Source organism: Hylobates moloch, unplaced genomic scaffold (genome assembly GCF_009828535.3).
Source record: "Hylobates moloch isolate HMO894 unplaced genomic scaffold, HMol_V3 SCAFFOLD_11, whole genome shotgun sequence".
NCBI lineage: Eukaryota > Metazoa > Chordata > Mammalia > Primates > Hylobatidae > Hylobates > Hylobates moloch.
In genome coordinates, this window is record NW_026652286.1 from 12,484,812 (window position 1) to 12,510,670 (window position 25,859).

Below are 25,859 nucleotides of genomic sequence, written 5' to 3' on the forward strand. Positions count from 1 at the left end.
CAAGAGGATCAGCCCTGTATTCTAGCAATTTCTTTCTGAAGGCTAAATGTACCATGCTCCAACTACTTCTTGGGGCCCTATTTCTAGACCCTTCTCTATGTTGTTGAACCACTTCTAGTCAAGCACTTCCCAACTCTGGCTGCACAGTGGACTCAATCACCTGGGGAAGACCTTTAAAAATGCCCAAGTCAGCTCCCGCCTAACCCCCAAGATGGATGGACCAGAAATCGCTGAAAGGCGGCCTGAGTATTACTATTTTCTAAAAGGCTCTCTCAGAACATTTTAATGGGCGGCCAGTGTTGAAAATAACTGCTCCAGTTTGTTAAAAAATAATTGGTGTGAATATTGGCAAAAGCCCTCTGGCACGAAGAAAGAGAACCAGTTTCTTCTAGCTAATGTTCGTTAGCCAGAATTATCTGTGGCATAGTCCATGTGACTTAATAGACCTGGTCTTCCAGGGCAGCTGAATGCAAATGTTTCTCAAGTGTGAAAGGGGATGTCAGGGCTTACAGAGAAAGTGGGAAACTGGAATGACGACTCCATCTAATTCGGCCATGCTGGATGATTCACCTGGATTCTCTCATGTCCTGAGCATTGAAAACATAATGAAGAGTTTTTAAATTGAATGTTTAAAAGAGTGAAAACAACTCCATCCCTTTTTCTGTTTCCTTTTACCTTGTATTTATGTACCACCAGGTGCCTTGCTCTTGGCAGTAAGCGTGAATGAATGGCACAGCTCAGCCCCTGAAGCCTGTGTGCACAGACTGAGGGATTGTGATGGAGTAGTTCATTCATGCTCATGTTAAGGGGGGTGCTAATAGCAGAGTAGTGCTCCTGCGATGATTAATATCTAGGTCTGGGAGAGATTGCGATGGCTTCTTTTCCAGTTGCCACCTCAGCAAAAAGAGAAATAAAAAACCCTAACTTGTAAAGTTAGACAATTAGACTGTAAAGTTTGTATATGTGACAACTTGAGATACAAAGTCACACACTTACCCTTGACGGGGCTTAAGAGGAGAGAGTGTCAAACAATACTAAAGTGAAAGAAGGTAGCTCTTCATCTACAAATTATTTTTAAACACATTTACCAGGTTAAACAATAACTAATTTTTTGGAAGAGGAGAGTACCCAAAGTGAAATGCCCTAAGATGAAGAGATGCTTATGGCATTTTTTTTAAATAAAGAAAATGCAAAGTTAGAGTGGTTCTGAAGGAACCTAGGATGAGTAAGGTACAGACATGATTATTCTAATGGTGCAGACAGGATTGAGAGAGAAGAGGGGAGGGGAGAGATGGAGAAAGGCATGGATGGAGGATGACGTTTGGATTCAGATTTTGGAAAGGAGAGTAAGGGAAGGAGGTGAGCAGAGATTTATTTTTAAAATTCTATTAATGTGTTTCCCCCTCTTTTTCTTGTTATTTTTCTCATCTGTCTATTCATACTTGGATATTTTGTCCAATAAACTATCTTCTAAGGACTCTGAGAATGCACTGAACATTTTTGGAGGGTTTACTGGGTGCCAGACGCCACTTTAGGAGTTTTACATATCTTCTCCATTTCATTTAGTTCTCTTAGCACAGAGAAGTGGGAGAAGATAGTCCCATTTTACAGGTGGGATGAAGAAAGAGATGGAGGAATTTGCCCCAGGTTACTCAGCTAGAAGGTGGTGAAGAACTCAAGCCTTCGGATATCAGCGCCTGGCATTTAACTACCAGTCGCTCTTGCTGGGACTCCGGCTCCTGTGCCACCATCCCTGGGACCTGCTCAGAGAGTTTGCACGCGGCCGGTCGCGTTCCATCGTCTAACAAGGTCCAGCACAGCGCAAATCCGAAGATCGTCTACCCCGGGGAAAAAGAGAGTCTGTTTAATTCTCCCGTGGCCCTCCAAGTGAGTTCTTTTGGGTTCCATTGCCCAGACGAGGAAAGTGAGGCTTTGCCTGCTCTGCTCTCACAGGGTCGGCAAGTAGTGGTACCCTAGGTTCCTGCTGTATTCCAGAGATAATTACAGCTGCACAGGTCTCGTCATTTTTATGCAAAGGCGTCCGGAAGGCTCGAACTCTCCCTTGCACAAGCCCATCTGTCTCTGTGCGCCGCCCCCGGGACACGGAAGCAGGCGGCGAGCAGCGCCGAGTGGGTGGAGAACCGTCCCCCGCCACTCACCCCTGGGCCAACTCTCCGCGCCTTCTCAGCCGGCACCCACGAGGCCGACCTCTCTCGGCCTTAAAAAAAAAATTCCCGGCCTCCCCTGCACCCCGCCTGCCGCCCCCAGGGAGCTGCATTAATATTAATCTCGCTGAATAATTGAAGGCCAGAGATTTATTCGAGCTTCGGCGGGGGAGGGCGCGCAGCTGGGCCGCGTTTAGGCTGCACCACCCGCGTGTTTCAGCCGCTCGACTCCGCGGGACCTGGGACCCCCAGACGTGGGAGGATGGGGTGGGTGTGCCCGCCTGTGAGTTTGGGGGTGAGTGTGAGCTGAAGCAGGTGCTCCGGGGAGTGAGGAGGGAGCGCCAGGGGCTGCTCCAGGGAGGCGGAGACGGAGGGGCATTCCGGGTCTCCGCGCCGTCGCCTGCGCTTCACCCCGTACGGGGTGACCCGGGGCCACGCGGGCTTCAGGGGAAACAATAGCTACTCCTTAGATCCTGGGCTCCTGCCACCGGCTGCCCAGGCTTTCCCGGACTAGCGGCGGGGCCTCTTTTCTTATTTGGCTAATTTATGGCGAGAGGCTGGGGGGAGGGATGGCAGAGGAGGGACCGCGACTGGAGATGGGGGCGGGGGGCGGCGGTTAAAGGAGTTGCCCGAGGCGGCGGCGCGGGTGATGTCACCTCTCGACGAAAATAGAGAGGGATCGCCTGCAAATCCCCAGCTCCGGCGGGGCTAAACCTTGCAATCCCTCCCCGGCCGGCGCCGAGCCAGGGCGCAGCGGCCTCCGCCGCCTCCCCCGGCGCGCACACACCCGCACACGCGCACGCACGCTCACCGTCCTCTGCCACCACTCTCTGCTCCCGCCACTCGCCGCGCCCGCGAGCCCCGCAGCAAAGCACAGGTGGCAGCGGCTGCAGGGGCGCATCGCAGGCGTGCGCCCTCCTGCAGCCCTGGGCGCATCGCTCTCTCGGGGAAGCCACCCTCGGAGCCCCCGGAGCTCCCCGCCAAGCGCCATCCCCGCGGGCGGAGGGGAGCGCGGGTCGCGCGCCGTGGAGAGCCGGGACGCGGATTAGCGCCGGCAGGAGCCTCCTGCGCCCGTTGAGGCGTTAAAGGGCTTACCCCGGAGGCGGGTGGAAGGGCGGGCAGAGGTTCCTCTTAAATACCGCTCCCGGCAGCACTTCGCGCTCATCCCGGCGGCCGCTCTCTCCCTTGCCCACAGCTGCCGGATAGTGCTGAAGAGGAGGGGGCGTTCCCCAGACCATGGCATCCACGGAAGGGTGAGGGGATTTTTATCTGTACTCGCGGGAAAGCGGGGTCGCGCGGGGTGGTGGCGCCCCTATCCGGGATGCGGACAGAGAGGCGTCGGCGGCGGGCCTCGGAGGTGGTGGCGGAGCCGTGGCTTGGCTGGGGATGCGATAGTGGGGAGGGGATTGATTTTCTTTCTTGGAGATTGCTGCTTAATCCTTTGAAAATGCGAGAGGCTGAGGGTTGTTTTATTTTGATTAAAAGGGTAAGGTGCGCTGGGGGCGTGAGAGTGTGAGGAAGAAATCCTCTTGAGGTTACTTTTGGGATTTCAAAACAATAGGGAATTGGGCACAGTGTGAGCAGACACCGGGGTAGCAGCGCCTGGAGCGCGGCGCCCCAGGCCCGAGGCGGGCTTGCAGGTGGTGCCGGCCCGGAATGAATGAGCCAAGACCGGGCCCTGGGGCGGGGCAAGGACCAGCGCGCGCGGCCTTGAACGCCAGGTTTGCAGAGTCGCCATGGAGATGCTGGGCCCGCTCCGATCGCTCCTTGTCCCTGGAAGGCGGAATCTCCCTGGCTAGCTCTAAAGAAGGGTGGAAGATATTTGGGTGCTTCCCGGGAGGCGGGAAAACGTGTGGTTTGGGACAAGGGCAGGAGTCGCCAGACTCCAGCGGGCAGGGATAGCATTGGCTTCCCTATTCAGCCCGAGGGTCTGGAGTCGTGTCCTGCCTCCCGAGATTGCAGTTGGCCTGGGGAAAGCTCCCTCGCAGTGATAACTAAAGACAACCGTCTTTAGCAAGAGACAGAAGGGGCTGCAGGGGGCAAAAGGATTCTTTGAATACTCACACATCAAAGGAAAGGTCCACAAACAGAGTCCTTGGACCAGTATCTCCCAGAAAACTTTTTGGGCTTCGTAGAACCTGAGTGGCAATGAAAAGACTGGGCAGCTCAGACCTTTGGTTAATTCCCAAAATTGCAGTTACTCACTTGCAAGCGATCACAAGATCCATGTTATGTGAAAAGCAAATCAGGGGCTTCTCTGGGCTCAAGTGGTGGTGTTGGCATTTTCCTGTTTCTCCTAAGAAATTTTGCCAACTCCGCAGGCTTGTTTTAGGGGAATTGGATTTCTAAGCAGGCTGAAGAGCTAGTATCCAAAGCCAGATCTCTAGACTGCAATCTCCAATAGAAGGAAAATATTTCTAAAACTGTCTCTCTGTGTCCAGGAGAAGGAATTCATTCCTTTTCTGTCCCCCAGAGTCCTTCCAAAGGCATCTGGCATCTTGTCATGGCATGAAATTTTGTCTCTCCCTTTGCCCTGTTTTGCAGTTTGGACTTTTTTGATTATTGTTTCTCCAAAAATATGTTTCAGCAAGACACCTGTGCACAAGGAGGGTGGTACCTTGTGCTAAAACAGATCTCTAGAAATAGATACTAGGAGCCCATATGGATCAAGATCAGTGCCTTCCCATGTTTAATTTAAAAAGCTTTTATATTAGAAAAGATACGAAAGAATTTCTGGTTGCCTTCATGGACCTTCTAGACTTATCCTTGCTTGTAAAGGCTAGGGTGGAAAACATCTGTGAAAAAGATGGATGATATTAGTCTTCCAAATCCTGCATCCAGCTCACTCCCTATTTTTATGGCCAGATAGAGAAGAAGAGGTTACGATAACAGCCCCAAACTAAGTATGTTTATTTTACCTTTGTCCTAAATGAAAGCTGTCAAATGATGTGACATTCGATGTAGAGCCAAAGTGATTTTCAGCATTTTAGAAAGATTCCCATCCAATTAATCCCATCTTTCTGCACTCTTTGTGGTTAAGAAATGATTCACCAGAGGAACTTATATTTAAGAGATGAAAGAATTGAAAAAAGTTGAACGGCTGGGAAACAAATATAGGATCTATGACCCATTATTATTTAACAGCAGTAACTGATGAGCAGGTGACATGCTCAGAAGCCCTGGTCTTTCTTATTCTCTTCTTTTCTTCCAGGAGCATTTACTGAGCACTTGTTGAGTGGAACTCACATGTGAGGAACTCCGAGTTGGGGGGATACAGAAATAGTCTGGGACTGCCTTTTAGAAGTCTAGCTCCATCCAGTCAAGGATTTTTATTAGTAAATTGTTCATGTGGACTCATGAGATCTCTTGCAACTTCTAACATCTTTGGTTAATGTGCCTTGTAAAGAAACATTTACTAAGACTCCTCAGGCTGTCTCCTTTGTTAGCTTTTGCCCTTCAACAATATTGAAATTGTTTCCTTGAAACATACATTACTGAGAAGGAAGCAAAAATAGCAATATAGTTATATACTTTCAATTTATATGTTTTCAGTTCAACTCTGTTTGATCCAGAATGTTTGGGGAATAGGATAATGTGGGAAACTGACCATTCTGGTTCACATTTATTTGGTGATGTAATTATCAGCAGCAGAACATGTTAATTACCAATTTCTAAAGAATTATTAGAAGCAATAATGACATCTTATGTTTGTTTAATACTTCACTTTCAAAGCTCATTCGTGTACCTCATCACATTTGATTCTTCCAGTAACTCTGTGAAGTAGGCAGTCCAACAAAAATAGACTTTAAGGGTAAAATTATATATAAGGAATACCATCTTTCCAGAAAGATTACAAGACTTGGCAAAGCTTTGGGGTTATCATCTGAAAAGGATGTGTGCTGGGCATGGCTGGTGCAGATTACTGGCTCTCTCTCAAACTTTTGGCGTACCTATCCTGCAAGTTGCCTTTTAGGATATTCTCTTTGTAACCTGTGCATTGGTCTTTGCCTGTGCAGAGCATATGCCACCACAGTCTGGTTTTTTTGAGGGCTTTGATTATTTGGAATTGAGATTATTAGCATCCAGTTTCCATAAAAATCAATAGTGGACTCTTTGGTAGTTCCCAGGCTCTGAGAGGTATTTTCCTGCAAAGCAAGGTCTAATTTAATAGTTGAGCATTCTTTTTTTCTGAGTTCCCTGTCATGGCTAGAATTACGGAGATGGCTTTTAGGTCCCTGACCCAAATTGGAAAGAGATTATAAGTGGTTGGTGGCAGCCAGGCTAGTGTCCATTACTGACTGGGTCACAGTGGAGTGCCCAGATGCTGAAGAGGCAGGCATTTTATAAATATCTTCTTGGAGGTGGGGGGTGGCTAGGTCACTCTCTATGTCACATACCCAAGGCAATCTGTCTTCTGATCAGCTCCCAGGAGCCAGGGGGTCAGGGCGAAAGCCAGCCATGAGGGCTTGGGCTTCAGTTTGACTTAAAGAGCAAGGGAAACAGAAAACTGCTGACAGTGGAAAAACCCTGGCAAGGGAGACCCCTTGAATTTATTATTTCAAGCAAATAAAAGCAAACCATAACCATTGTCCCCTCGCTTCTCCCCTTGGGAATGAATTTGAGGTCAGCAGGAGGAAAAGCCTACAGAGTGGACTTATTGGAAAGTGAGTAAAGGATATGGGGCTTATGGTCTACAGGGGTTTGGAGGTTGCATGCCTCAGGCTTGGCTGGAATTTTCATTTCTCATTTTCAATAATATAGAAATCAACCTCCTTGGGGAAAATAGATATTAGTAGAGCTATGAGAAAACCATTTCATGTTTACTAAGACAGTCGCTGTGAGTAATTGAAAGCTTAATTCTCAGGAAATAATTTCTAAATCCAGATGAAACTTGTGAGGCAGAAACTCCATGTTATTAAAAACCAAAAGACAAATCTGTTCATCAGTATCAATGGCCACTTCTCTTCCTCTTCCATGCAACACAATTAGGTGTTTTGTGTCTCCTTTGGCTTTGGCTTTAAAGGACGTGTCAGCAAGGAAAAGTCCTTAAGCGATGATGCTTCAGCTGCAAAAAACGAGCAATATATTTAACAGCTAAGTGTGAGATTTCTGGGTCAGTGTGCCATAAATCCTACAGTTCCAGAATTGCAAAGCTTTTTCATGATTTGAAGCTCAACACAGAGTGATTTCAATGTAAATCCTCCCCTCCCTGCCCTCCTCCATGGCTGTGTCACACAATGCCCTGATGTCTGGTTTCCCCCTTTTTAAAGGCAAACTGAATTGTTTCTCATATTGAATTTTTCTCCCATTGGACTGGTTTGCGTCTTGGCATGAGCTGAATCTATTCTTCTTTTCAGTTGCCTGCTACAATTATTTTAATCTACTAAAACACTGATAGTATTAAATCTTCTAGGAATAGTAGGCAGAAGCATTATTCTGAAGATAAAATTTTAGTTTTGCTTGCATTTAAAAAACTTGTCTTCGCAGTCTGAAGAAACATCTAACAAACACCAGACACTGCCTTGCTTGCAGCTTTTGATTTCATGCCCTTAACAGCTTGTTGGGGGCCAGGCAGGATGCTTCATAGAAAGGGTTTTAGAATCCAGATTATGGCAAATCTCTTTATTTACCACGATCATGAGCTTGCTCTCTCCTCCCTCTGCCCGCCCCTCACCCCGCAACTCTCCAAGTGCCAACTCCTTGGAATGAATTAATTAAAGGAATGTTTAAAAATATCTCTTTGCTCCATCTTCATGTGCTCCATCATTGACTGGGGGCAGATGGGCCACATATTTTGTCGGTAGAATAGAAAAGGACTAGCATCTCATTATAAATCTGTCTGGTTGGCTTTAAATGATGTCAGAAAAGACAATGGGCCCACAGTATTAAAGGAGAATGAAAGGAAGATCTTTAAAATTTTAAAAAGAAGACCTCATTTTCTTAGTGCTTTGGTTTTTCTTTTAAAAAGTTGTTTCTCAATGATGTTGATATTTATTTATTTTTCATTCATGTGTTTAATGTCTCAGATAAACAGATGGCCACTGTTTGCTGAACTGTTGTTTGGTATTTTTGGCAATCTCAACAGTTGCTTTAGAGTATGGACTCACTGAGCAAGAACTGTCCTTTGAAAATGGAATGAAGGGAATGAACTCAATTTGGCGGCTAGACTTGATCTGTGTCAATCCTGGTCTCTAGGATAGATGACGGCAATGTTAAAGACCTTGAATGAAGTGTTTGGGGTCAAGGAGGGAGATGCTGTCCCCATGCCCCCCTCTATATTAGAGGCTTCACTTAAATCGCTGAGAGTACTTTCTTCTGTTACGTTTGGTCAGGAGGGCAATCTGTCACTTGCTGTTTGTAATCTGGCACAGGACTTTCTGTCATGTGGTTCTATCATCCCAAGTTCCCAGTCACTGTGCTGTCAGGATCACAGAGCTGGTGACGAAGTTGGAAGTGAATCTGAGACCTGTCTGCCTTCCGCTTTGCCTTTATCCCAGCACTGGACATGAGGTACTGGGTGCCTGTGGACTGTGTGTGGCCCATGGGCATATTCTTTTAGGCTCACAGAGGATTTTGAACATGTTTTAATTGTTCACCTATACTTAGTTTTACCTTAAAAAAAAAAAAATCCTGATTCTGGCTTCTCTTAAAAATTGGGAGACCTGATGACAAAGAACCTTCCCTTTTATCTTGGTACCATTTATTGAGTGATTATATCCCAGTTGGCTTTAAACACTTTAATGTGTATCAATTTATTTAATCCCCACAACAATATGATGCAGCAGGAGTGACTCTTAGCCTCATTTTACAGGTATAGAAACTGAGGCACGGAAAGAGTAGGCGAATTGCCCAAGATTTTACAGCCAGTGAGTGGCAAAGCTAGGCCTTCAACCCAAGCATCCTGGCTCTAGGATCCATACCTGTAGTTACTAGGCCACACCTCTTAGTCCAGCAGGGCAGGGGTTAACTGGGGCTGAGGAATGGCCATCTCTTGAGATAGGGCATATGCCTTTCAGGTTGGGCACAGTCTTTTCTGGGACTACTTTTCTCATGTTACCTGCCTGACCCCTTACCTCTCCAAGGAAGTTATTGAGAGATTGAAAGCATGCATACCATTCTCTTGGTATATACCACTGCCTAGTGGTTTTGGATTTGAAGAATTATTCAAAATCTCATTTCTATGTAAAAAAAAAAGATCATTCAAGCTACCTTTCCCCCCCACCCCCCAAGCACTTCTTGTTGTTTTCTTTAACTTTGGTCTGGGTTGTACTTAATGGAGAGGTCTTTTGTAATTATTGGTTTGGTAGTCAGGAAGCCAATAGCATTGTCTGGTCTGGAGGCAGTGCTTTGAAAGAGCCCAGGGCATGACCACATGGGTCCCAACCTTTGGGATATTGAATTGAGCCTTGGGTATGTGCTTTGTAGTGGCAAATGTAGCTGAGCTTATAGCAGCCCCTGGAATTTATGTTTTCTTTTGCAGCCCTCAGATGTGGCTGTTTAGGGTTGCGACTTAACTTACGCTCTTTCCTGAAACAGCTACTGGTCTTGTCCCTCTAGGAGTGGGGCTGATGTTTGTTTCATAGCAGATGCAAACAGTGATGCGCTAAGGATGCCTTTTGAATTGAGGAAGAAATCTTCCAGAAGCGTATTTCTGTGTGTTTTAAATAGTGGGACAGTTTGCTCATCACCCAACAGATGGCAGTAAATGTCAGCACTTTGTCCACACTGGTGGTCTGACTCCCTTTGGAAGCCCTTCAATCCTTAGGGAATCCCAATTCCCATGGCATTTCATTCTCTTTTGATTATAAAAGCTTTCTCCACCAAGTATAGAATTTGGTAAGAGTGAGGCAATTGACATATATCTACAGTGTTCCATATCACCATAAACAAATATAAACAGGATCAGCCAAGCTTATGTGGCTATACATATATGACTTCATTTAATCCTTGAAAATCCCCTAGGGAATATTATCTCATTTTAGAGATGAAAAAAGTGAAACTTAGAGAAGTTTTGATTTTATGCTGTTACTGAGTTTTTTGTTCTGTTTTTTGTCATCTAATTTACTGTGTTTTGTATTATCCATATTTTGCAATTAATCCACATTTCCTTAAAATTTCATGGATCCTTCCTTTGCTTTTTATTTTTTATTTTTATTTTTGCTCCAGTGAGTGTCTTCAATAATTTCCTTCAAAGAAAGCAAGATAGCCTAGTGTCTCTGAAGAAAAAATAATGTAAGAATCTTAAATTCTTAAAGAATCTTAAAGAATTTAAGAGGCAATGCCTTAAGAAGGACAGCAATTATTACAGAAAGAAGTTATTCTTTCAGTGGAGATGTGACATTCAAAAGAAAATGTCACCATAAAAAAAGTGAGAATAAGTTTAGTTAATTGAAAATGATTGTCAGACCTATTTGTAGATGTCAAACAAGATAATTTCAAATGGAAGAAGTAGTAGTACATGAAGGGAGATAGGTAAAAGAAAACAGAGAAAAGAAGAAAATCATTCTTCTCTCTTAGATATCATGGAAAGCTAACTGCTGTAGATTCTGTTTAATCCCAATCTTTACTTAAAAGGACAGTTGGGCTGGGCATAGTGGTGTGCACCTGTAGTCCTAGCTATTCAGGAGGCTGAGGTGAGAGGATCTCTTGAGCATGGGAGTTGGGGGCTGCAGTGAGCTAGCTATAACAATGCCTGTGAATAACCACTGCACTCCAACCTGGGCAACATAGCAAGACCCTGTCTCTAAAAAAATTAATTAAGAAAGAACAGTTGGAATCTGATAGATTTCTTAGGAAAGTGGATGGACATCAACATGAACAAGATCCAATTAGACAAATTTGTTCAAGAGTGAAATGGATGGTTATCAACCAACAACACACATCTCAGACATTCTAAAGTGGCTGATGGTACCTGGGGGATTGGTTCAGCTATCATTTTTTCTATTTATATGCAACATATGGTCTAGAAAAAGTGTGAAGAATAAATATTGGGCTAATTTCTAAGAATAGATTAGAGAGTAATGGAATTATAGACTGAATCTATTTTCCCAGTATTTTTCTGGAACTCAATCCCATCAATCAGCAGATATTTATAAAATCATCATAGAAGCTTAGCATTTGAAGGATCATTGATTTTTAGATCATAATTAATTGCTAACATTTCAAATGTAGAACTCATTATCTATTAGTCTGAGAGCACTGAACTTTAGAATCTTTTCACAGGTATTGATACACTGGGGTTGAGGTGTCATTGGTTGGTCCTGGGAAGCAGATTCTGAGATGGAGACTTGTGTGCATGGAGTTTATTGGGAGAAGCTTTCAGCATAAATCCTCATGAAGGAATGAGGGAAGCCAGGGTGGGCAGAGGGAGAGGTTGAAACAGTAGCACCAAAGACTGCCAACCCACAAGGAGCTCTGGAACAGGGATGGCCCTTCAGAATGATCCTGAATTGAGGAAAGAGGTTTGGCCTTTATACCCCTGCATTAACCAGCCATTGAATGGGGCTGTGCTGGAACAGGGGACATGGACCTCGGTACAGGGCAAGGCTTGGGGTTGGAGGGAATATAGTTAAGAGCTGTCACTTATCAACATGCCCAGCAGCTGGGCAAATGAATCATTCAGTCCTAAATGTGGGGGGAAAGGGATCTGGGTAGCATGTCACAGCATCCACCACTGTTTCCAAATTCAAATGTTTGAAAGATAATAAAATAATGAGTCTGGCTGCTTGTGATCAGAATATCCAGGCATCCACAAAGCTATCATCTTTAGTAAAATGCTATACCTTGCTGGTCAAGTGATACAAAATTTCAGGTAGTCAGGAGGAATAACATTAAGTGATCTATTGTTCAGCATGGTGACTATAGTTGACAGCAATTGACTGTGTACTTGAAAATTGGGAGAACAGTAGATTTTAAGTGTTCTCACCACCAAAAAATGATAAGTATGTAAGGTAATGGATACATTAATTAGCTTGATTTATTTTATTCCACAGTGTATGTGTATATCAAAGCATCATGTTGTATAGCACAAATACATACTATTTTTATTTGTTAGAAATAAATAAGGAAATAAATAAAGCTATATCTTAAAAAATAAAAACCTCAAATATTACAAAATGGCATAAAGTAAAAAAGTAAAAGACTATCTCCAGCCCCAATCCTGTTCTCCAGAAATAGTCATTTTTTTTGTCTGCCCTTTAAGACAGGGAAAGTGGATTCTGATGGGCAGGCTGGGGAGAATTCAAGGTCATCATCTTCCTCAGGTTTATTTATTTATTTATTTATCTTTGAGACAGAGCCTTGCTCTGTCACCTAGGCTAGAGTGCAGTGGCATGATCTCAGCTCACTGCAGCTTCCACCTCTTGGGTTCCAGTGATTCTCCTGCCTCAGCCTCCTGAGTAGCTGGGTTTACAGGTACGCGCCATGATGCCTGGCTAATTTTTGTATTTTTAGTAGAGATAGGATTTCACCATGTTGGCCAGGCTAGTCTTGAACTCCTGACCTCAGATAATCCGCCTGCCTAGGCCTCCCAAAGTGCTGAGATTATAGGCGTGAACCACCGTGCCTAGCCATCTTCCTCAGCTTTAGCTGTGTCTCACATAGTCACCAAGTACATATGACAGAAGCCCTTCTCTTCATTCCAGTCCTTCCAAGGGTGCCATGTCCAATGGAAAGATGGTTATCTGAAAGTCCTGCTTTAGAGAGAGAAATTAGTTACATTAATCTAATTTCTATCTAGAGTGGTGAGTATAATGGAAGGGGTCAGAAGGAATAATAAATAAATATATTGAGAAAAGAGTGTAGCTATTATTGATATTTTCAGTGTTGACAGCAGCCATTTTCACACTACTGCAAGTGTTATTTCCCATGGAGTCCTTACCTGGGGAAAAGTGAACAATGAATTAGATAAATCCTTTCTGGAATATCCACTGCATTGCTCTGTTGATTCAAGAAGTCAGGTAGTCTGTCAGCTTCAAGCCAAAGGTACGTATATGTTGATATTTCTCTGTTCTATTCCACTGGCAAATATTAAGATATGTTCAGAGGTGAAAGAACACTTTTGTACACACAACCCAAGGCCTTGCAAATTATATCTTCGTGAGTGTTTTCCCTTATTTTCTTGCATCAGTTGACTCTGCTTTCTGAGACCAAGACACTGATTATCATTGTGTTTGTGTTTTTATCAGCACAACATATTAATTCCAGTGGCTCAATTGTAGAGCAACACAAGGTAGAGCAAGCCAACCAAATCTCATTGGAAATTGCCTTTCTTTTCTTTCCTTACCTGTTTTTAATAGTTACAAGTCTGTTATTTACCATGGCAGATCGATATTATGCATATTTCCAGTTTGTGGGTAAAGATGTCACTGATTACATTCAATCTATATTTAGGAAATACATGTTTGCACATAGAATGTAACAGCCAAATAAAAGGGTATGAATGATTCACTATTCGCTGTCACAGAAATTATTTTTAACAAAAATTTTTAACCTTTTGTCCTCTGGACCAGTGGCTCCTTCCCCATAACATAAAAACATGGCTTTATTAACAATAAAAACAAAACGCTTAAATGTACCTGACATACCTGAAACTGGGAACAAAAAGAGGTTTAATTGGACTTACAGTTCCACATGGCTGAGTAGGCCTCCGATTCATGGCGAGAGGTGAAAGGCATTTCTTACATGGTGGCAGCAAGAGAAAAATGAGGTAGAAGCAAAAGTGGAAACCCCTGATAAACCCATCAGATCTTGTAAGACTTATTCACGACCACAAGAATAGCATGGGAAAGACTGGCCCCATCATTCAATTACCTCCCTCTGGGTCCCTCCCACAACACATGGGAATTCTGGGAGATACAATTCAAGTTGAGATTTGGGTAGGGACACAGCCAAACCATATCAAGGGGGATGAGACACTGAGACTAGGTAGAAGATGGCAGCAATAATTCAGGTGGGAGATTATGACCTGAATTAAGGTATAGAAATGAACATAGGTTACCAGATTCCAAGGATATTTAGAAAGACTTGGTGACCAAGTGCAAGTAGGTGTGAGCAGGTGGAAAGGCTTAAAGCCATCTCTCAGCCTTCTAGATTAAGCAAATGGGGGCGAGGTAAGTGCAGAAAAAGGAATTCAGGAGAGAAATTAAATTTGAAGAAGACAGTGAATTTGGTTCAGCACATTGGCTTAGCATTTGTGGTGAGTGGGATGTCAGTAGAGATGTTCACTGGGCAGTTAAGAGTCATGAGAGGCCGGGGACTTTATGGAGTGCTATTTGTATTATAGATGTAAGGGAGCTCACCCGCACAGAGCATGAAGCTGGAGAAAAGAATTGGGCTGAGAGAAGAATCCTGGGAAGCTCTAGTATCCGAAGATGGGCAGAGGGAGGTGATTCACGAGGTGCAGGGTGCTGAGAAGTAAGGAGGGGAGGCAAGAGTGAGCAGGTGACTTGAAGTGGCCGACAGTGCTGCATGCTATGGAGAGGTCAAATCGTGGAAGGACTGAAAAGTAGTCATTGGATTAGTCAATTTCAAGGCCATCATTGGCCTTTGCCAGAGCTGGGTCAGCAAAGTGATGGCAGCTGCTGCCATGTTGGTGTGGGTTGAGAATGGGTGGAGAGAAAAATGAATGCAAATTATTTTTTTCCATAAATGGTAGCCAAGAGGTAGATGGTACTAGGAAAGCAGATAATGCGAGAGCAGGATTATATGTTGGGTTGTTTTAATTTTAGGCCAGGTGTGCTATAAGCCTGTTCATCTGCTAAGGGAAAGGCTTGATTAATGAAGGGGAGGTCTTGAATTATCTGTGGAAGATACTGATGAAGGAAAGAGTTAGAACCTGAGGCTAATTCATTGCTCACTTTGGGGGTTCCTGCAGGAAGAGCAGGGTGCCTCTGGGAGACCGATCCCAGAGTACAGGGGAGCACAACTCAGAAGGGACAGGGAGGAAATGGCTGCCTGCCTAGATGGTCAATTCCACATGATCAACCCTGGTCATCTGTAGAGTGACAGATGGGGCAGCCAGCTTGTCATTACTTCTATAGCCTCATTAGTCAGCAAGCTAGAGTTGGATGTATTTAGTAGTGCTTGCTGTTTGTTGTTTTTTTTTAAGATTTACCTTTTAAATCCTTTCTAAGTCTCCCTAGTTGGAATTCTTCTCTTTCTTCCCTTAACCCTTCACCATTTATGCTCTTGCATAGTTTGTGAAAATTTTATCGGACCCAGTTTTAATCCCAATCTCCTCTTGGGCTCTGCATTCCCTTTGAATCACTTCCTGGGTATTTGTATAGCACATGTATCCTGATAACTCCCAACTGTATGTTTCTATTTCAGGGCTTTTTTCCAGGTTCTGGATTCATATATTGTACAACCTAACTGATGTCTCCATTTGTGCAATGCATAGATGTCTGGAAATTATCATAGTACAATGGAACTCTTGATTTTTTTTTCCCTACAAACTCATCTGTACCCACTCCCAACTTTCCCCATCTCAGTAAATTCTATCTGTTTAGAGATTCAAAGCCAGAAATGTTGGTATTATCCCTGCCTTTTTTTTTCTTCCTTCAGCCTCAACCTACAAGCTTACTAATTTCTACCTCAGTTCCTCAGATATCCCACGGTCTTGCCCACATTGGCATTCTCTTTTCCAGAACCACTTTCTACCCTCCACCTACCACCATTCCACAGATGACTGGCACCCTCTGATCCTGGAGCATGCTTTGGTCCTCAGCTTGAATGATATTTCCCAGAGAGGCCTCCTCTTCCCATTCCACCTAAAATAGGTCTCTCTTTCCTAGTCCTACCTCATTCCCCTTGTTTACTTCCTTCACTGCATCAATTACAACTTTTACATATTTTATTTAACTGTCTGTTTGTATCTACAAAGTAAGCATTTTGAAGACTAGTTCATCATCACGTCCTCCTAGATCCTAATGCAGTGCACTCAGTAAGCATTTGTTGGCTGGATTCTCATCCTTGTCAGCCTGGAGAAGGAAGGAAGGAAGGCTTCTCAGAAGCGGTGATGTTTGAGTTGTGCCTCTTCCAGGGAGTCTGTCCTTATTACACTTTGTTCAGACCTCTCTCATAGCAACTCATCATAATAGAGTGTGCTAAGTGTTTTCTTGTCTGTCTGTTCACTATCCTGGTATCTCTCTGAGGATCAGGATTACATTAATTTCTTTGTGCCTCATCTTATTATCATTATCACGATGAATGTTAGTATAATTGAATTGTCTACCTCGCAAAAGAGATATGCAAGGGCATAGAGATGACAGAAGGGAACAGGTGTGGGAGGCAACAGATCCAAGGTTGAGAAAACATTTCCTTTTGCTTGTTGGGTCATGGTCATCTTGGTAAGGTTCTGGTGGTCAACTGAACATCCCCATTCCTGCCTACCAGTCAATAATTACCCTTTGCTAAGGATTAATAGGGTTCAAGGAGGTTACAAGAATAATCAGATGGGCAGCAGCTCATCTTGTGAAGCCAAAAATGTATTTGTCACAGTCAGTCATGTCCCCATGCTGCTGTCTGGGAAAATTACAAACTCCTGTATCTGCAGTTCTTTTCAAATGCAATGAAATTTCATCAGAAAAGAGTCTTTGAGCCCATCCCCTATCTTTCCCAAGATGCCTGCCTCCTCTCAGAATCATGTCTGTCTATTCCTTTTCCTTGTTCTTTGTAAAGAAAAACAAGGAGAAGCTGATACAAAGAAGGGATTTCTTAAGTCAAAGCAGATTTTTCAATTGCATTAGTTAAAAAAAAAAAAAAATCCAGGGCTTGAAAACTGATTTAGAAAAAGAAAAGTTACCAGAAGCAGACAACATTGTTGTTAAATTGATCTTTTAACTATTAAAGAGACACTTAGTATATTTAATCAGTCTCAATAGAGTTCCCTTACTCTGGTTTTGTATGGGTCTAGAAATAATACCTTGTAGTTGGTATGTGTGTTTTCCAGTAACCTAAATAAAAATGTTAGCTATTCTTATATTTCCTGAAATGGAGTTCTTTTCTGGAGTTTTCTGGTGACCGGACATGTCGGGGGATATTTATCGCATCCTGGTGGGATAAGAGAAGAAAAACCATGGCTGACATCTTCTTTCTTGACTCTGTGAATCCTCAGAGTGCGAGTCCTGTGATTGGATGAAAGATCAGTTTATAAAATCCCCTTCCTGAGCCTTATGGGAAAGTCTTCAGCTGAAGCTATCCTCATCATCCTTATGGAAAACGCTAGAATCCTCCTAGATTCAGAGCCAGGGCACTCAAACTGCTGTTTTTGAAGTCAAAGTAGAGTCAAAGCCGAGATGCTGGGTTTTCTCGTCTGCTCTGACAGGGAAGCCATTGTTAGTTGCGAGAACCAAGCATATACAGATTTCATTTTTACTTTATTTGCTTTCTCTCTCCCTCTGAAGACTCTCAGTGGGGTTCAAGGCAAGTAAACTCTAGATCTCAACACAAAATTCACACGTGATTGTCCAGTGGTCAGACAGACCGGGAGCAATTTGCCCAGCAGGGAGCACTGTGGAGCCACACCTCTGAGCCATGGTGATTTTCCTGCTGCTTTGAAGCAAGAGCGAGAGGGCAAATTACCTCTTTCCCAGGCCTCGCACCAGCTGTCTTGGTTTCCAAGAAGGGAAGCCCAACCACTTTGTTTACATTCCAAGTGATCTGGAGTAACAGCCGGGGACCAGCTCTCTGAAGGCCAAGGCTACACCTGGGACAACCGGCTGAGGTTGAAAGTGAGTTGACAGCAGTTGCCATTCACCAGCAGGTCCTGGGTCCTCATCCTCATCCTTGTCTTTGTCCTCTTGGCTTCCCCTGGGAGTCATCAGCGGGGTGCTGGTTCCGGAGCTTGGGTATGTTCAGCCTGTTTTTTTCTGGGTTATTGAAAAATGTTTTAAGGTGAATGGGGCAACCCTGGGTTAGAAGGGAGGCCTTAAAAGCAGGAAGCCTAGACACTCAAGGGATTGAAATACCATTTGGAAAGGGTTGGAAAGGCCCCAAAATCAACAACACAAGAATGGAGGCATGAAAACAGGTATTTGTCTTTTCAAAATGACTTATCAGCCACCCCTAAAGTCTAGCTTTCAACCCAATGGGAAGCAAGCAACAAAATTAAAATAGGCATGAAAACGTTGTGTTTTTGGTAAAGGGCACACTGCCTTAGGAGGCACCCGTGGAGGAGCAGAGACTGATCCACGTGTCCATATGTTTGCTTAGAGAGGACTTTCCCTCTTTGCCTTTGAGCTAAGCTGCCGAGGCAAGCCAGCAAGAGGAAGATATTCCCTTGCTTCCCGGGAGCAGGAATATCAGGATTCTGTGCAGCTGAGGTGGCCGTGATCACGGAGCAGGGACTGATCCATGCGTCCATATGTTTGCTGAAAGGGAACTTTCCCGGCGGGGCGCGATGGCTCACGCCTGTAATCCCAGCACTTTGGGAGGCCAAGGTGGGCGGATCATGAGGTCAGGAGTTCCAGATCAGCCTGGCCAACAGTGAAACCCCATCTCTACTAACAATACAAAAATTAGCCGGGCATGGTGGCGAGCACCTGTAGTCCTAGGTACTTGGGAGGCTGAGGCAAGAGAATCGCTTGAACCCGGGAGGCGGAGGTTGCAGTGAGCTGAAATTGTGCCACTGCACTCCAGCCTGGGCCACAGAGTGAGACTCTGTCTCAAAAAAAAAAAAAAAAGACTTTCCCCCTTTGCCTTTGAGCTATTTCCCCCTTTGCCTTTGAGTTAAGCTGCTGAGCCAAGCCAGCAAGATGAAGATGTTCCCTTGTTTTTAGGGAACAGGAAAATCAGGATTCTGTCCAGCTGTGGCTCTAGTGTCTGGTTAGGGGGCATTAAATTAACTCTTGAGTTTCTCATGTCATAAGATCACAGGATATTTGTTGAATAAATAAAAAGCATGCAGCCAAAGAGCTCACTGGATGAGTTCTTTACCTCAAGAATTTCTGGTTTCTCCTTCAAGACAATCTTAGATTATTTGGGTATAAACATAGGAACCCTGGGAAGCAGGACTTGCTTTATGGATATGCAACTTAGGGAGTCCACCATTTAATGCTCTGCTCTTATCATCTTGAAATGCTTAATTTGAACAAGGGGTCTCAAGATTTCATTTTGCCCAAATTACGTGCAGACCCACACATTACGTAGCCAGTCCTACAGGGCAGCCACACGGTGCAGGCTTGTATGAAATCCTCTTACCAGTGACAGTGAACATGGTAAAGATGACAGATGACCTTGAGACAATCTGCCTTCTGGCAGTGCACTAGAATATTCTCATAAGGAGATACTTTCATAAAACAGCTTCTGAGCCAGTGTTGCACAGCAGTTAAAAAGACGTGTTTTATACTCAGAAAGATCTAGGCAAAAATTCCTGTTCCACCACTCACTAGCTGTGTGACTTTGGGTAAGTTAATTAGCCTCTCTGAGACTCAGATTCTTTATCTGTTAAATAAGGACAATATCACCCACCTGATACGATTTTGGAATGGATGAAGGCAGGATGTGTGTGAAGTGTTCGGCACAGTGCCTGGGACCTGGAAGATACGTATAATGTTGATTGTCATTGTTCTTCTTGGAATAGCATTACTGTGTTACTTTTAGTCTGTTGAGCTTAGATGGGGTTATCCATCAGTCTCTTGACTTTGCAAATTAGGCTGCTAACACTTGGTGCATACCCAAAGGTATGTTTGCTAATTCTTTTCCACAGAGCCACAGGTGATAAGATTAGAAAGTAGGGCGTGGGCTTCTTTGACCATTTGAGCGCTGTGTTTGCACTAGCGAAGGGTTGTTTGAAGATTTTTCTCTTATGTGCTTTTAATCCATAACTGATTTTACGCCCAACACTTCTAACTCCAAATGCGTGGTGTCTCTCCCGACACCAGGCAAGTGTCCTACAAGTCAATTCAGTTCTGATGCTATCCACCTGGACTATGGTTAGCCTATAGATTGAGGGCTCAGTCCCACGAGGTTGCCTTCACTTCAGGCGTCAGTCACAAGTCCCAGGTTGTCTCTGGTACTTCTGAGTGACAGGCTGTAATTTCAGGGGGTTTCCACAACACCCTCCTCGAGTTCAATAATTCCCCAATAACACACCCAGTACTGTGCCTCTCCAAGCCTCCAGGCCATTTGGCTCTGGCCACTCCCACTGACTAGGTCAGACCTACAGGTTTGCTTACCTGGGGTTCCATCCCATCCTTGACTGGTGGGATGGTGGCCTTGCAGCTGACTAGGAGAAACTGAAGGTGGTGCAATGGAGTGAACTCTCTAGGAAACAGAAGGGGTCAGCCTACTTGGCCTGTTTTGGCTGGGTCATTCAGTTGTTTTTCTAAAGGTCAGAGTTCTTGCTCTTTTGACTAAAGTTAGGGATTTTTTTTTCATCAGGAGAGTTAAATGAGCCATTTGCACTTCCATATTTTTGAAAAGTGGCTTTTTACCCCAGCAGGTTCAGGCTGCCAAATCGGTGTGTCCCCCCATCTATGGACACCAACATCACAGCCACCCAGAGCAATGGGGCAGATCCCTGTGGCGACTGAGCAGCAGGTTGAGGCTTTGGAGACCTGTTTTGATGTGTCTTTGATCCTTCCACACGTGGCTGAAGGCACGTGGGAGACAGAGTGTGGACCTCAGGCCTTTGCTGCAACATCATTAGAAAACCAGGACTCCCCTGCTGCCCGTAGCTGGCGGGTAGGTAGGAGGAGTTTACTTAAAAAAAAGATTAGACCCTAGGGTTGGGGCTGGGGTTTGTTCAAGGGCTGGGGCAAAAGAAGGTGACAGAAAGGAGGGAGTTTGAAAATTGCCAAGGGAGGAAGGAAGGGCTCAGTTGAACAGATCAGTCTTTTTTCCTTTAGGAGGGGACTGGAGAATGCTCCATCATGGTTACAGAAGGGCCGTGGGACCTTCTTTAGCCATTGTCACCAGCAGAAAGCCACAGGGAAGTAGAGGAAATGGGGGAAAGAAGCCCGGAGTGATAAAAGAGAGTCTCTATTCTCTCCCATTCTTTAAAACCAGAGCATTTTGAGCAAACCACCATTGAGACACTTGCTTTATTGATTTTTATAAATTTTTATTTGGCTATTTTGGGGATGAGGGGAGACAAAAATCACTGAAGGAAATGTTCAAAGCTGGGAGGAAAAGTGGTTGGTGACTTTTTTCCCACATTTGTAAAACATCCTTTCACATTTTGTCTGAATGCCTCTTGCCAGTTGCCAAATCCTAATTTGATTAAAGGTTTAACAATGAACACCAGTTTAGAATTGTTTTGCCATCTCTGCTCAGGACAATAGGCAGTGGAAAGAAGTGAAGACGGAGGTGTCAGATGCCACACAATGGGGGATGTGGGTGCTATGGGTCACCTGCAGCCATCTAGCTTTAAAATGACCGGGGAAGAGCCTCCTGCATTCTCTGTGGGGAGACGTCAGGAGCTGGGCTGGCCTGTGTCTTCCAAGTGGCAGCTTTAGAAATCAGGAGAGTCTCCTGGGACCAGCTCAAGCTGCAATAAAATGTGGTGCCATTCATGCATTAAACAGATCCTTACAGAGAGGCTACTTCTCTGCTAGGCGTTAAGGACAGCCCTCTGGGAGACAGATACAGCCACATCTGGCAGCTGCATGGAGCCCAGCAGCCTGAGACCCTGGGTGATGATGCATCTTGGGCTTCTGCCACCTGCTAGCACCACACTCTGACCCAAACCTTCAAACGGGACACCTGGCACCAAGAAGAAGGACACCTGGCACCAAGAAGAAGGATAGAGAGATTTGAATCTAGGACCAGGTACTTACTGGATTAATGACTTGGCCTCTCAGAGCTTCAGGTTCCTCATAGACTCCCACCATAAAGTAGGTATGATAGCACCTATCTTGGAGGGTTGTAATGATAGTCATGTGTCATTTGACCAGTGCTGGAACATATAGGTATATAGGTGCTTGGAAAAAGGTGGCTATTTTGAAATATACTATGATTTAAGCACCAGTGTGCTTAATACCCCCCTGAAACACCTAAAGTTGAGACTTCAAGATGTATAAAACCTTCCAAATAGATTCATGCCACATTTATCCACCCTCCCCCTCCAAGCATACACATGCACTGCTGAATCTTCCAGAAAGGGAGGTCCTAAGGGTGCCAAGCTTGAACAGATACTGGGAGGGGGACTCGGGGCATCCCCTCCGGACAGTTTTCCCAAGACCCTCCACTGCCATTGGGAAAAAGGGTGTGGGAACCCCAGGAGTCTTAATTTAGGCAGCCAAAGGGTGGGCCTTGGGAGCTCCAGCTCTCTCAGATTTCTGGTCTGGCAAGATGGAGTATGAATAAGAAACTCAGTAAGCATTTAACTGCTGATTGACTCTGGGAATTCCCAATAGTATTCGCAATACAGAAGGCAGGTCCCCTTCCCCCAAGTGTCAGGAGCCGGCTTCCTCCGCCTTCTCTTGGTGACTTCCACTGCCCTAGACACATGGGGGCGCTGCAGCCCTACTTTTGCTGGATGCCCTGCCCGTCCGAGTCCTGAAAGACCCTGATTTTCCTCTGTATCTGGGTGAGTTCACATTCTCTGTGTCTTCCTATGTAGAAATCAGCGCAAGCTCAGCAATGCACTTAGAAAATAAAACCAAAAATGTGCACCTTAAACCAGGAAACAAAAACTTACGCAAGCAATACATTTTTTAAATTGTACAAACACTTAGAAGTATGTGTAAGCAAAAAGAATTCCAAATACCCTGTGAGAATAATATTCAAAACACACACACACACGTGCACACACACATGGAATGGGACGATAAGAGTGATTTTTATTTATTTATCAAGATAAGGTATCATTCTGCAAACTATTTTGTTATTAGCTTTTTCACTTAAAAATAGCCCTGCTTACAAGCAGGCTCTGTGGCGCAATGGATAGCGCATTGGACTTCTAGCCTAAATCAAGAGATTCAAAAATAGCCCTGCTAAATATTTGCAATCTTTCCTACACTTTTTTTCCCCCCAAAGTGACTTTGGATATCCAGAGTTACCAAATCTAGGGTTTGAAGTCCTTAGGTATGAGGGTTGAAAGTGAAAAGCAAGTTGTTTTAATGAAAATTCCTAACTGAAGCGAGGGGAGACTTAAGATGCTTAAATTTTGGTCACACCTGAGCGGTATTTGTTTGCATGGCAGTTAGAAGGCAGGTAACTTGTCCTAAAACTAAAACAGCAGTTAACAACCTTTAAATTCCCTGAGGAGATCCCTTCTTCCCCAACCAAACCTGTTCCCATTTCCTTCTAGACTGGTTGACGGTCAGGTGGGCTGATTTGTTCTCCCTGCTACAGAAGTAGAATTCAGCGCCGTACCTAGGTAGGAAGGGTTTTGGAGGGTGTATGGGAAGGTACACACAGGGTAGAGATGATAGCACAGGCTTTGTGGTCAGACTGGCAAGGGTTCAAATCCCAGCTCTGTGACTTCTTGCCCAGCTGGGTGGCCTCAGGCAAATTACTTAATCGCCCAGAGCTTCATTTGTAAAACAGGGTCATAAAACTCTCGCAGAATTGTGACTGGCAGATGATAAGCACCCAATGCTCTTTTAGGGGTTCACAAAGTTTTTCTACAAAGAGCCAGATAGTGCATATTTTAGGCTTTATGAGCCACACAGTCTGTATCATAATGAGTCAACTCTGCCATTTCATCACAAAAGCAGCCACGGACAATATGTAAATAAATGAGCAGGGCTGTGTTCCAATAAAAGTTTATTTACAAAAATAGATGGCAAGCTGGATTTGACCTGTGGACCATAGTTGACTGACCCAGCTGGTGATCATCCCAGTCCAGTAGAAATATAGCAGAGGCCACAGACAGAATATTAGATTTTCTTGTAGCCCCACTAAAAAAGGAAAGAGAAACAGGTGAAATTAGTTTTAAGAATAGATTTTATGCCCAGGTGCAGTGGCTCACACCTGTAATCTCAGCACTATGGGAGGCCGAGGCGGGCGGATCACTTGAGGTCAGGAGTTCCAGACCAGCCTGGCCAACACGGCGAAACCCTTTCTCTACTAAAAGTACAAAAAATAGCCGGGTGTGGGGGCTCATGCCTGTAATCCCAGCTACTTTGGAGACTGAGGCAGGGGAATCGCTTGAACCAGGGAGGCGGAAGTTGCAGTGAGCCAAGATCGTGCCATTGCACTCCAGCCTGGGTGATAAGAGTGAAACTCCATCTCAATAAAATAAAATAAAATAAAATAAAGAATGGATTTTACTTACCTCAATATATCCAGACTATGATTGCTTCAACATGTAACTAATATGAAAAATTCCTCAATGAGACGGTACATTTTATTTTTTGGTAACATTTTCAAAATCTGCTATGTATTTTAAACTTATGACACATCTCATTTTGTACTGGTCACATTTCGAGTGGTCAGTACAACGTAACCTCAATATTGCTTCTCAAACTGCAGGCCAAAACCAATTTAGTGGGTCGAGAAAGCAACTTACTAAAAAAAAATCAAATTTTAAAAATGAAATGGAGGAGAATAGAAACCATCAGAGTACATTGCATGTAGGAAGGACACGGGCCGTTTCTTGCACTTTGGTGTGTGAATGCCTGTGTGTGCACGTGCCTGTGTGTGGGTGTGCGCTGAGACATGAGAAAAGGAAGACATCTATTTCTTACTGTGGATTGCACACAAACATGTTTGAAACTCATTAGTGTACGTGCTAAAGTCAAGTGGGTTTTTTGTTTGTGTTTTTGTCTTTTAGAGCAGGCTAACTGGGGTGTTTAGCTAATGCTTCACACAGGCTGTGCTGTTGACTGAATAAACATCTAAAACCAGCTAAACCAGTTGCTAAATGTCATAGTGACCATTTAAAAATACAAATCAAAGTTTTAAACTTTAAACTTTATTATCTCTATTCTTAGCTGTAAAGCATGCTCATTTTACAGATAGCAAACAGAAATCTGGAAAGGTGAAATACTTAAGTCCAGACCCCAAAACCTTGGCTAGGCCGTGTCTCATGCCTGTAATCCAACACTCTGGGAGGCTGAGGTGGGAGGATCACTTGAACCCAGGAGTTTGAGACCAGCCTGGACAATATAGCAAGCCCCAGTGTCTACAAAAAAATTTAAGAATAAAAAAGAGGCTGGGCACAGTAGCTCACGCCTGTAATCTCAGCACTTTGGGAGGCTGAGGTGGGTGGATCACCTGAGTTCAGAAGTTCAAGACCAGCCTGGACAAAATGGTGAAACCCTATCTGTACTAAAAATATAAAAATTAGCCAGACATGGTGGCTTATGCCTGTAATCCCAGGTACTTGGGAGGCTGAGGCAGGAGAATCGCTTGAACCTGGGAGGCAGAGGTTGCAGTGAGCCACGATCATGCCATTGCACTCCAGCCAGGGCGACAAGAGTGAAACTCCGTCTCAAAAAAAAAAAAAAAAAAAAAAAGTAAAAAAATAATAATAGTTAAAAACAAAAACAAAAACAAAAGACCAAAAACTTGAGAAGTAGTTTTGGAACGAGAATGAGGAACTCCGTGAACTCAACCTTGAGCTCCTTCCTCACCTGCTGGGCTCTCTACTTGGGCACTTGAATGGGAAACTGGGCCAATTCACCCAGTGATTTAAGCATTGAGTCATTTTTTTTGCTTGGAATATTTGAATATATGAAATAAAAGTTAAAGTGGTATTGCTTTAAAGCACTTCATTCTCTTATTGATTCTTTTATTGACTCTACC

At 44.2% G+C, this 25,859-nt stretch overlaps 1 protein-coding gene across 3 annotated transcripts in view; it reads left to right on the forward strand.

Moving 5' to 3' along the window:
* The first annotated feature begins 2,343 nt into the window (after positions 1 to 2,343).
* The window catches only part of SLC1A2 (solute carrier family 1 member 2), a 166,551-nt gene continuing 143,035 nt past the window's right edge, over positions 2,344 to 25,859 (forward strand). Inside the window, exon 1 of one of the 3 annotated variants that reach the window (XM_032166271.2) lies at positions 2,344 to 2,432. In XM_032166271.2, the coding sequence (XP_032022162.1) occupies positions 2,428 to 2,432 (5 nt within the window). In that variant the 5' untranslated portion in view covers positions 2,344 to 2,427. Of the gene's footprint in view, positions 2,461 to 2,836; positions 3,419 to 25,859 lie in introns of those variants that run through there. The other 2 variants (XM_032166272.2, XM_032166269.2) reach the window with 2 other exon arrangements.